Source organism: Alligator sinensis, unplaced genomic scaffold (genome assembly GCF_000455745.1).
Source record: "Alligator sinensis unplaced genomic scaffold, ASM45574v1 scaffold170_1, whole genome shotgun sequence".
In the NCBI taxonomy this organism is placed as follows: Eukaryota; Metazoa; Chordata; order Crocodylia; family Alligatoridae; genus Alligator; species Alligator sinensis.
In genome coordinates, this window is record NW_005841863.1 from 4,739,828 (window position 1) to 4,752,953 (window position 13,126).

At 41.2% G+C, this 13,126-nt stretch overlaps 1 protein-coding gene across 1 annotated transcript in view; it reads right to left on the bottom strand.

Annotated features, from left to right (window-relative positions):
• Window positions 1-13,126, bottom strand: part of PEPD (peptidase D) — a 221,878-nt gene that overhangs the window by 39,324 nt on the left and 169,428 nt on the right. Inside the window, exon 12 of the mRNA XM_006016614.2 lies at window positions 9,477-9,625. Within this exon, the coding sequence (XP_006016676.1) occupies window positions 9,477-9,625 (149 nt within the window). The remainder of the gene's footprint in view (window positions 1-9,476; window positions 9,626-13,126) is intronic.

Here is a 13,126-nt window from a genome sequence, read left to right on the forward strand (position 1 = left end):
CCCAACAGCAGCCATCATAAAAGAGTCAGACTTGCTGAGGAAGAGATATTCCCAAGTCCACTTGAATAGTTAAAAGGTGTCTCAGATAGACAATTTAGACTCAAAGGATAGGCATGCACCCCTAAATGTCAACTCCAACTTTCAAGAAGTCCAGACATGCAAATGCTATGCTGTAGCTCTGTAAAAACAATGTCATTTAGGAGAAAAGTTTTCACATTGCATGTAAAATGGCTTGGTGAACAACAACTTCTGAGCATATTTGGAACAATTTCATATTTCTCATATGTTATTGAAACAAACAACATCAATCAACAAATACTCCCAGCTGTCCAGCTGATGTCTGCCTGCAATTTCAGTTCACTGGGGACTTGGGATATAAAAGCTTGTTAAATTATATAAATGTAGAGATAGGGAATTGAATAGTTGCCAGGTTGGCCTTACTTAGCTTTTCCTTTTAGTTCAGTAGACAAAGAGGTCTTTTTTAAATTGGAATTTAGGAAAATGGACCTTTTTGAAAGAGGTGTTTCAGTCCCTTCAGGTAATACACTAACCGGGAAACTAAAATTTAGAGCTGGATGGAGATAAAAACAGCAGTCATTTTTTTTAAAATGCACAGATCTGAACATAAATGCTTGGGATGTTATACAAAGCAGTTTTTTTCCCCCACTGACCTTACTGCAGATTCAACATCAAAGTGATGACAATGGAAAGTATATTGTATATCCCATTACCTAGAACAATGGTTCTCAACCTCTTATAGACTCAAGACACCCTCTCATTAGAAGCTAGGCATCTCTCAGAAAATGCCAGCTCTTAGTTTTCACTATGAAAAAAATAAGAGCAATTCTTTTGTTGCCAAGAACTGACATAAAGGTTTCAATAGGTCAGAATGTTTTGAACACTGCAGATTCCTGTTCTAAATCTGGGCTTATCTTGTGAATTTGTGTAGGTGTTTGCATACTTCACAGTGATAGTCCTTAAAAGGATCTTATAGCACCACAGAGTGCCGTGCCAACTTGGTTGAGAATCACTGATCTAGAACAGGTGTGCTCAACCTCTGGCCTGCGGGCCAAATGCAGGTCATGGTGTCATTACAACTGGCGCACAGGGCTCCCTATAGGTCTAGATATTTAGCAGCGGGGGAGCAGTGGCCATTAATATGACCACCCTCGCCCTTGCCAAATATCTAAAACCCAATCCCTGTGCTGCCGGTTGCAGCCAAACTATACCCCCTTCCCCTGCAGGGCCAGGCCACATGCCCCCTTCTCCTCCCACTTCTGGATCTTGCCCCCTTCCCTCTCTGTGGGGCTGGGTTGGGACCTGGCCATGTTCTCTTCCCTCTCCATAAGGCCAGGTTGAGCCAGGCCATGTCCTCTTCCCCACAGGGGACAGGCCAGTCCCAACACAGCCCTGCAGGGCAGGGTTTAGCTCCTTTTTTCTGCAGGGCTGTGTTGGGACTGGCCTGTCCCCTGGCACCCTTTGTGTGGCCAAATGGTGCCTGCTGTGCCCATCCCAGACACCAGATCAGGTCTATACTAGCTGGATCTGGCCAGCAAACAGATCAAGCTCTGCCAATCTGGCCCGCTGGGGAAAAAATATTGAGCACCACTGATCTAGAACATTAATCCTAAGGTCTTAAGTTGGAAGACAGGAACTAAAAAAAAGCACCACTCTCTCAAATGAATAAAATATTTAAAACACTGCGATGTTCCTAGCACAGCATCCTTGTGAACTGGGATTTAGCTTGTAGTTGTGGATTCTTTAACATCTTCCAAAATATTCAATATAATGATCTAAAGCAGAGCTTCACCAACCATCTGAAAGGCTGCAGGTGCAATCATTTACCATACCCTTGTAAAACATATTACAGGTTTCCTTCACTTTATGCGGGTTCTGTATACGCGAATTCACTCTTATGCGATGACCCTTTTTATACCAAAAATGTGTTATATGCAAGGTAAATTCACTCTTATGCGATCAGTGTGATGGAAGCCTGCAGTCACTGGCTTTGTGCGGTGCACTGTGGGAGTGACGCGCACCAAAATATAGTCTCCTGTGTGGATCTGTGCTCTTCGCTCATTGTCTGCAACATGTGCTTGCTTCTGTAGTTGCCATCCCCATTATGATAGTGCCCTGTGCTTGTGTGTACTGTCTGCTGTCAGTGAGTACCAAAATTGCCTTGTAAAAAGTGATAGAAATGGGTCTGGGGGTCAGTACAGTAGAGGTCTTGGAACATATCTCTATTTGTTACATTGTAAAGTGGGTTTCCTTTATGAAAATTCAAGTTATGCGCTGTTTTCCAGGAACGCACGTACAGCATAAAGTGAGGGAAACCTGGATCCTATAGTAATTGGCCTATTACTACAATTGTGTCCACTATTGGAACAATGCCTAGCATCTGTACTGTATCCTTTTATAAAAGGATGCTAAAAGGCTATTCAAAGCTATCTAAATCCCACTTTATAGATAGGAAAACCAAAGCACATGGAAGGTAAGTAACTGACAAAATTCATCTAGCTTATCAATGGAAGACTAAAAGTACACTTAAGTACCCTGACACTAAGCAGCTTGTCAGATTTATATACCCAGATTTTTATTAGTAGTAATAGGTTACATTCTCATTTTTATCCCTCAGAATGTATTTCTTCAACAATGTGGGAGTTCTTTAATGGTGACAGAAGCAGAATCCTTTTGTGAAACTGTAATTATTTTACACAATTCTTTGAATATTTTTAGGTTAATGGGAAGGGGAAAACACGATGCAGGCCTCACTATTTAATAACATGCTCCATTCTCAAAAGTTCTGGCAAAGAATTTTACTGATTACTGACGCTTGGTGAATTCTTGCAGCAATATTTGTGGCTGAGATCCTTGATAAAGAACTCCAAATCCTGCAGAGTAAACCTTAGTTACAAATCTAAAATGTGAGAGAAGAACATGATGCGTATTTATGCAGAAAGTCAGCAAAAAGCGCTGATTCAACAAGTGCTGACCTTTAACCTTTTGATGTAAATGAAAAACAAACTATAAATTATAAATCTCCATCCTGACAGCTAGAGGCAGAAGCTACCACCTGGTGGGTGCATAAAAGATGTATAAAACATATATTCAAAGAATCATTGAAAATTAGGGTTGGAAGGGACCTCAACGTCATCTAGTCCAACCCCTTGCTCAAGGCAAGACCATGCCCAACTAGATAGGGCTTTGTCTTAACCAGGTCTTAAAAACCTCCAAGGATGGAGAGTCCACTACCTCTCTAGGTAAGCCATTCCAGTGCTTCACCACTAGGAAAAGTGCTAGTAAAAGTTTTTCCTAATATCCAACCTAAATTTCCATTGCTGCAACTTGAGACCATTGCTTCTTATTTTGTCATCTGCCAACACTGAAAACAGTCTAGCTCCATCCTTCTTTGAACCACCTTTCAGCTAGTTAAAGGCTGCTATTAAATCCCCGCCTCAGTCTTTTCATCCACAGACTAAATAAGGCCAGTTCCCTCAGCCACTTCTCATAAGTCATGTTCCCCAGCCCCTGGACCATTTGCATTGCCCTCCACTGGACTCCCTCCAGCTTGTCCACATCCTTTCTATAGCAGGGGGCCCAAAACTGGACACTACTCCAGATGTGGCCTGATATTGTAGGTGGATCTGGCACTTCAATGTATTGTTAAAGACTTTTGACACTTTCTGTTACAAAACTTGTTTTTAATTGCTTCTAACTGCTGTCCTGCAAGTATTTTACATGTCAGGAACTTACCCTGGGCTGTTCTTTTTTTTTTTTGGTGGAAAATATCAGCCATTAAAAAAAAAGTCATTTTGGCAACAAGGAGCTTTAATCACTCCATACTTTGGCATAGGAACTTAAAATCTGTCAGATGTGCTATGCGTGTCAGAATTGTTGCATGAACATCTCTTTCTGTCCCCCATCAAGATCTGGCCCAATTCAGACCAGTTACAAGCTTCTGAAACACTGCAGTCTGCACACTTTCTGTAGACACCTGATAAAGCTTTGCAGCTTAATTTCCCAAGATTCAGCCTGAACAGAATATTTTCTAACCAGCGCTGAACAGGTCTTTTTTTCTAATTGCTACTCTGCAGCTGCAGGCAGAGACAGGTCTGAGGCGAGGAAATGGAAGTGAAAGTAAAGTGACCATCAATCTCTTTTGTGCCCACCATGATGCCCTCCTGATGCCTAAGCAGTGTGGAGGAGGAAGCTATTCAAATATATACAAAACAAGGTGTGCTGGCCAAAAGGGACCTAGGGATGCCTGTACATGTGCAGGGACATTGCTCCGATGCTCTGTAATTACAGGGCGTCAATGCAGACTCAACTGAGTCTGCTGGAGTATGCTAATTAGCATGCATCTTGCATATGCAGCATCCCTGCGCTTCAAAATGGTGGTAGGGGCGCTTTAACTAAAGCTCATCAAATGATGTCCTAGGACATATGTGTGGACATTCTGTGGGGAGGGGAAGACTGGAGCTGAGAACCAGTGGAATGGGGGTGAGGGGAGATAAAGTCAGAGCCGAAGTGCAGCAGGAAACTGGTACTGGCTGGACAAATAGACTTGGACTGGTTTGGGAAGCCTGAGGACTGAAGACTAGAACTTGGCTAGAGGCAGAGAATGAGACTGGAATGAGAAGCTAAGCCAGGGAAGAAACAAGTCTATGACTCCAGAGCACAGTCAACTCCAAGTTTTCTGCATTTCACCATTTCTCTGCTGTCAGCATGCATCTGCAAACCCCACCAGCAAAGCATTTCATTCCCCTCTACTAGTGGTCTACACAAAGGATATCATCATACTGCCACTACCAGTTACTATGTTAGCTGAAGTGGCAAAGGTCCATGCAGTAGTCCAAAAGGTTCAAAATCTGCTTATGAATCTTGAGGGCATTTATTGGATGCTGCATGATGGAATATTTTTGTTCCAGTTTGTTTGTTTTTTTTAGTAATAAAAGAACAAAAAACTTAGACCATTCCTTTTCAACCCCTTCATCTCTCCCTCCGCCTTCCCCCATTAGGAGAATATTAGTATGGGTGCAAAGCCAAGGACTCAACAGTTTGGAAATACCAGAATTAACCTTGCTTTTGCAACCTTTATTTCTCCTCCTGTCCCGTCCCGTCCCTCTTCCCCCCCCCGCCACCTTGTGTTTGCATCATCAGTCTTAACATGACTGCCATGGGTATTGTGTTTGCATAATCACTCTTTACATGACCCCCCTGTCTCCCTCTATATAAATGATGGACCATCTCTGGGGAGCAATCAGATCTGAACAGGGAAGTATGTTGTTTGTTAGACTACTGCTTCATGTGTGGCAGAAGCTGTAAGGAGTGGAGTGAATGAAAGAGGGGACTGCAGAAAGTAGGAACAGTTTCACAGTCAAACTACTCAAGTGCTGCCATAAGAAGTAGAATCTATCCCTGGTTTTGCAGGGATACGGGGCAACTGCCCAGGACTGCATCTGATAAGCTGATGCAGCAGAGTCACATGCAGACCTGGGTGGATGCCCTGATCCCCAGCAGGAACCTACCAGCAGCATCCACAGCTGATGCTGGCGTGTGCCCGGTGCTGTTTATGGCATGCAGGCTGGGAGCTGGTGTAAGCTATGGCTACACGCTATAGGTACGGGATGGTTTAAGTGGCGAGATAGAGGAGGAGCAGAAGCACGAGAGAGACGGAGAGAAATGGCTCTGACCATGATGAGCGGTGGTGACTGGCGTTGGGAAAAAGTGGGACCTGGCAGCAGACTCATTCACCACTGCTGAGGCCTTTTGGAGCTGCCCTGTAGCTCCTCCCTGCTGCTGCTGATGCCCCACAGGCCCAGGATGACACTACTAGCAGTGGTAGCAGTGGGGAGGAGCCACAGGGAAGCCCCAGCACAGACTCCAGCCAGCCACAGCCAGAATAGGTCCCAGCAGCAGTGAGTGTGCCAGCCACCAGGTCCTGCTTTCTCCTGGCACCCAGCACTGGCTGCCGCTGGTCATCTGGGGGGCCGGGAGTGGGGGAGGCTGCCTCTCCCTCCCTCTCCCCAAACCTGAACCATCCCACACCTACAGCATGTCCCCTTGGCTTACATCAGTTCCCACCCTGCATGGTGGAAGCAGCACCAGACAGGCACCAGCATCAACTGTGGACGCAGTCAGCAGATTCCCACTGGGGATCGTGGTGTCTGCCTGAGACTCTCCTCAGGGTAGAAGTGTGGCCCGAAGTAGTGCTGGTGGCGGCAGGGGCCTCAGATGAGCTGCCTGTGCTGAAGCTGCTGCCCAGGCCCATGCCATCTCTCCGCCCACCTGCAGCCCCATCCCACATCGCGAGGTTTGGTGAGTGGGGATGGTACTGACCAGCCCGCAAAAGCTCTCCAAAATTCCCCATGTGGGCCATAGGCCCAATCAATTGCCCGCTCCTGAAAAAGACTGTGATATTGTTATTAAATTCTACCATAAAACAAATGCACCAAGGAGAAAAATTAAGGGTGCACCTAATATTTGCAATCTTACCATTCTTCTTGTATGTAATATGAAGATTTATTTTCAAATCTCTGTATTTTGAATGAATAGCTAATAATACACCAAATAGACTGTAAATGTTAGTATTTTATACATCTATCATCCTATTTTATTTCTATGAAAATAATGAATTTATACTGGATGGTTTTAAAGCATTAAATATAAAATAAGTAGAAAAGGCTACGTTGGTAGTTTTTTAAAGCTGTTCTATTTTGGTGGATTAAATATAATAGAAACAAATTAAAGCAAAACACTGGAAATTTTTTATCAGCTTTCAAAACTGATCTTCTCGGGAACTGTATTTGAAGGCCAAAGTTTTAAAAGAAAATTCCTAACTATAAAAATTCTGGCTATACCATTTTATGATGCCAGCTTCCTTCACCAAAGTGCACTGTCCTTGACTGGTATTCCTACCTTTCTAAAGAGGGTTAATAAAGTCGCATTTGACCTGATTTATTAAGAATTATTAATTGGCCCTAATTCTCCAGCTGGACAGAAAGAAAAAGGAGACTCCAAGTTTTGTTATACACGTGCAAATTATTTTCTGGAACATGCTACTTCCAAAAAAAGAAAAGTAACTGAGATAAGGCAAAGCAGGCATTACTAAGAGTCTTGACTGACAATTTTGCCCTTCTGTTTTCTAACAGGTAAAGCTAAAATGCTTATTTTTTTTAGGCTGTGAGAAGAGATAGCATTTGAGAGGTACCACATTTCTTCTCTCTTCCTGTGACAGCAATACGTTCCCCTAGGATCAAATTGTGATATTTTGGTCAATGAGAATTTTTGTAGTCAAGCACAGCCCAGTGACAGTGTGGGGGCCTCAGTTTGGCTCTCAGAAAGCAATTATCTCCTCTTTTTTTAACAACAGTAACAATAAACCTGTGCAGAAAGATTTACCGCAAACAGAAAAGCACAGAAGTACTTTGGGGCCCTAACTGAGTCACAAGATGACACTTCCTATTCTAGCGTCGAAGTTCTGTTCACAAAAACAGTGTCTTGAGAAATACCAGACCATACCAATTTCAGCTCATTTACTTAACTATAGGTGAGATGGCACATGATTAGAATACTGTAAAACAAACAAAAATGATCTAAAGCTCACAGAGCTGGCAGTACACTTCTCAGAAGGTAGCCTTCTCTCCCCCTGATTTCTGCATATTTCCATTTACCTTGTACAGTTTCATTTAAAAATATGATCAAACAGTTATCAGTGTTTCCACTGAAATCAGTGGAGAGCAATTGAAAAGGAATTGCTGGGGGATCAAAATTGACTTATTTGACAAAGTTGTGAAAATTGCAGTATTGTTAAAAAAATTACAGAAAGTATTGCATCTTCTTTTCCTTACCCTATACTTAAAAGAGGTTAAAATTGTTTGTTTGGCAAATTAGAAATGCCAATAACCATGTAGTCATGTTTGATAAATTATTCAAAGAATTTGAAAAAGACAGAGTAGTTCCGGAGCTGCAAAGGACACAGAATGCATTAACTATATACATCTGCTTAATGTTATCCACACACTGGAAGATTCTGGACATTGATACCCACACTTCCCGTGATCACAGCTGTGGGTACAAAAGGTCTGCACTTTAATATGCTGGCACACATTCACTACAAAATCTAAAACCTGCCATCGACCCATGCATTCAACGTGCTCAGTGTGCTCTCTCTCTGTTATTCCCAGCTCAAAAACATAGAATGCATGTCTGTATCACACCTCTAACCAGAGGAGGATAATGGAAGCAATATGATCTTTTCAGTATGAACACTGATGATGTGAACTCAAACATTTCATTAACATTATTCAGATTTATTTTGAAAGCTTGCTAGCAGCCAAGGCAACTTCCCAAGCCTAGCTGTATACCCTTTTTGCTATTGTTTTCAGAAATCTTTAACTTATGCTACTATTTGTTAAAGTAAAAAGTACTATTAGAGGCTGTCTACTGAGTTCAAAGACTGTATCATTATTAAAATGGCAAACACCAAGGCCTCATAGTCAAATAATCTTGGGATTGAAGGTTCCACTCCAAGCTATCTGGGGGTACAGTGCTGATGCTAGCTTGTATGACAAGGAAATTGCATGTGTTCTAACTAGAAGTCTGAAAAGCTTGCACATTCAAGATTTGATGGCTAGAAGCTACTAAGGTAAATTTAAAGGACAAATGTACCACGTATTAAGTACATTTTCTACAAAACTGATCTATTACTCATACCAAGAAATACTAAAGTACCTTCACCAATAAAATACTCAAGGTCACCACAGTAGTTAGTTTTAAAAACATTAATTTGCTGCACTGAATAAAACAGAATGACAGAAAAAGACGACAGTCATTGCAATGTTCTTTCTGTTATTACTTCATACAGCTACTTTATGAAAAACATGCAGCTGACTTGATGAACTGGCTTGCAAATAATAAAGGACATATTGCACAGTATCCAGTAGCATGCTTCTTAATGCTTTTTAAAGTTAATTAGGAGTCCTTCTAATATGCACACATCATTGCACTTGCTTGTTCAAAGTTTTCCACTTAATTCATGAATAAAGAGGAAATATTTGGAATAAGCTTAAATATGGAATCAAAACTGTATTACCTGATTCTAGAGTCTGTAATTACAACTAAACCCCACCTGAGAACGTTGCCAATATAAAAACTGGCATAACTAACACCTCAAATGGACTTGAAAAAAAACCTCACAACTTATTAATACTATAGTAGTTTCTCAGTCTTATTTTCTGACAATACTTGTACAAATGAATTGTGTGTGTGTGCAGGCAATTATGTCTATGTTCCACTAGGAGCCATTTCAGCTTGCAAATAGAACTCATCATAACGGTTTTAGTTTGATGAAATGTACTTGTTGACCATGTTCTTGCTCCTTCCAACAATTTCTTATGTTCAAGTGTAATTGTTTTGACAACTTGAATGCTGCCATTAAGCTTGTCATTTTTTGTTGACTTGTACTAATCTTTTACCTGGTCTGACTGCTTTCATGACAGCCCGAGAAGACTTTAGCACTGCTTCATAGATGGCCCTCTGGTCAGGAGTGAACTTTCCATTTGCTGGGAATGTGCAGGTAATGTCAGAACCATAACAGTAATATTCTCCACCCATGTCAAATAAGCTGAAAAGTAAGGAAAGAAACATGAAGACTGAAATCCAGGGAAGCAGTAGATCCAACAAACAAACATCTTTTTAGCTTCTTGATTTTGATCAGGTCCATACTGGCAGGAGGCCAAAATCACTACTATCAACAAAGCACTGTATTGTGACTTTATTGACATGAGCTGCAGTTGCTCAATATTTCTTCATAAATGGGTATTTGCAACCAACCCATTTCTACAGAAAACCTATTTCTAAAGAAAGAAAAAGCTCCCAGAAAATCCTGACTGATGCAGCAGCAGAAGGGCAAAAAAAATTCCTTCCCGGCCAGATGTGGCAGCCAGCGAAGCCCACAATTATGGGAACCACCTATAGTAAATCACAGGTATAGCTGTGTCTAGATCATTCCTGATCAATGCTTATCCAACCACTTCTAGAAAATCTCCAAATATGAAGATATACTGCCAAAGATGTAATGTGTCACGGTCAGACATCTCCCCTGATTCAGACCTTCAGACTGTTCCTATGCAACGATTACTATCTTAAAAATTATGAATTTTAGGATTTCTAGATGTTCTGGTCTAATGTTACTGAATTATCTTTCACTGAAGTTTCATAGTCAATTCACAGAGTAAAAGCAGAGCTTTTTGGCTGTTTAAAAAATGGAATTGTTTAATTAATATTTTTAATATGCAAGCCCAAATTTTTATTATATGCCTTGAGTCTACATTCTTCACACTGAGGGTGAATTACGGATCAAACTGAAGTCAACCAAAATATTCCTACTGATTTCAATAGAGCTAAGAATTCATCTAGTAATCACCAGTATGTTATATTTAGCTTTGGCTCCCCCCAAAAATCGGGATCATCATACTAACTTCCTTTGATAAATTAGCTCCTCAGATGTTAAAGGTTTAGATATTAAATTATCCAAGATACTAACATTCCTTTAGGATATACTTATCCAATATCACTAAACTAATCCTCCCTCTCCCTCTTAAATACAGAAAGCTGCTATAATAAAATTAAGATAGTACCAATGCATATAAGTTGGGGGTGGGAGGGGAATCATTTCAAATTTCACAGTCTACAAAACCAGTCAGTCACACTTGAATACCAGGAGAGAAGAAATAGACTGCAAGGGAAAGACATTATATACCGATTTCCACAGATGAAAGAAACCAATGCACCAGCTTGAGCTAGGTTTCAGTAATATAATTATAGTTGAAATTAGTATTTTTCATTACTCAATAACAATTCTCCTTTCAATATCTATTCTGAAGCTCTTATGAATATGACCAACTACGCATTTGGGTTTATAATTTTAGAAGACAACAATTGTGATATCCTGGAAGTCAAAATGAGTCTTGCCACTTATGAAAAACACCATAAATTAATAAGTCCAAATGCAAAGAGTTTTGCCCTTTGAGTCTTTATGATGTATAAAAAAGATTCCAATTAAAAGTTTTTTTCCCTGATAGTTTTTGATATTTAAAATTTCACGTCTTATTTGCAGTTTCAGATAATGGTACCCAAATGGAAGGCCCCAGAAATAAGTGGGAGCTCAGCTATTAGTGAGTAAACAGGAAGGGACAAGAAAAGCTCTTAAAAAAGATCTTTCCTACTAAATGCTTGACAGGCATTTGAGTAAAGTAAGCTTTAACAACAACAAAAGCACATTACTTTCAATAGGCTAACCAAAAAAAATAATAATAATCAATTGCTCAGTTTTATTACTTTTATCATAATCCACTTGCCTGGGTTTGTTTGTTTGTTTGTTTTTTTAAGAATGAGCAAGTAGGACTATATGAACAAACATATGTTTGGGCCCTCTTTATGTATCTTAAGCTAAAGAGCAAAGGACTCATTTATTTTTTCTTTAAGTCCCCTCTAAACACTGAAGCAGAAGCAATAACCCAAATCCCTATATCAAATCTTTAGAATCATGCCTGTGAGATAAGTTGCCCATATTCCATGCCATAAAGCACCTTAGGGCTCCACTGATTAACATAATACTCCAATTAATTAATGAATTCTTATTGAACATGAATACAATGTGTTGGCAATTATAATTAAAAAAAAAAAAAATAACAATAGTGCCCAAGCAGATCAAGACCTGTTTGATAGGATCTATGAACACACACACACACACACACACACTATTCCTCAAAGACAAAGTCCCTTGAGAAAAATACTATCTATCTCACCCTGCATCTGACACTTGCTTTGTGAGGATAAACCTGTATATCCATATGTCCATACAGGCAGGGTCCCATGGAAATTAATGTGGCTTTTCTTGGACCCAAAGGGTTACCCATGTGGAGCTGCTTACAGGGTCTTATGAAATGTTCTAAGACATGTTTTATTTTTACTGCTCTTTAGGGAAACTTTGCAGAGCTAAATCATGGCCCCTGCTGTTGCAGCTGCTATTCCTGTCCCCTCTGCTAAGCTCAGCTGGAATGGGTCCCCTGCATCAGTCTGGGACAGCGGCAGCAGTGGGGGAGAGACCGAGGCGGGGGAGAGAACGAGAGGGAAGAGAACATGCTGCTGAGAAGGGACAGGTGCCAGGGGGGAGGGGGTGGGGAATGGGATTCTTAACTTATTTGGGATTTTTTTATTTTATTTTTTTATAAAGTCCCCACTGCTGTTTTCAGATGGTCACAAAATCTTGAATCCGCCCATGTTTAAGAATACAGACTGCAATGTTATAAACAGAAAAATATTTCTTGAAAAATTAGAAAACCACACAAGAGACAAGAGAGACAAGAAGTCGGTCCCACACATTATAGTTAAATGGGCTTTTCTAAATACCAAAACCTGCCATTATTACAGATGTAGCAAAACCAAACTGAAAGATTACCACTTCACCTCAACAGTGGTGAAGTCTGGCTCACAGTTCAGGCTCATTTCTACTGGACAGAACAGCTTCTACATAAAAGTCCTACCAGATGGGTTGAAGGGGAGACTCTGGTTAACATGGTTTCCCTCACTGTTTCTCTAGATTTCTGCATTTGCTTGTGATTTATTCTACTTACGTCTAAGGCTGTTGACAGACGTTAAAATAAAGATGCCATGGAATCTGATGCATGATCCTAACAATTGCACTTCCTGCCATGCCACACGTGCATGGCAGGAAGTGTGATGGTGGGATCTTGCATCAGGACCCATTGTGCTCCATATTGCAGAAGCAAGGGGAGCCTGGGATGGGGGCTCCCAGTGGAGGGAGTGCATGGAGCCCTTGGCTCCAATGCATACCCGAGGCTGGAGGGGGCTGTCAGCTGATTGGGACTCCCAGCTGGGACAGCACAGTGAGCCAAGGGCTCCATGCACTCCCTTGGCAGGTAGCCTGATCAGCTGCCTTAGGCTCCCAGCCAGGGAGGCATGCAGGACTCAAGGGCTCCAATGTGCTTCCCTGGCTGGGACACCAGCCAACCAGAGCTCTCAACCTCTGAAGCACAGAAGTTTCATTTAAGGTGTGACAGGAACCAGCCAGAAAGTTGTTATACATATTTTGTGTAATAAC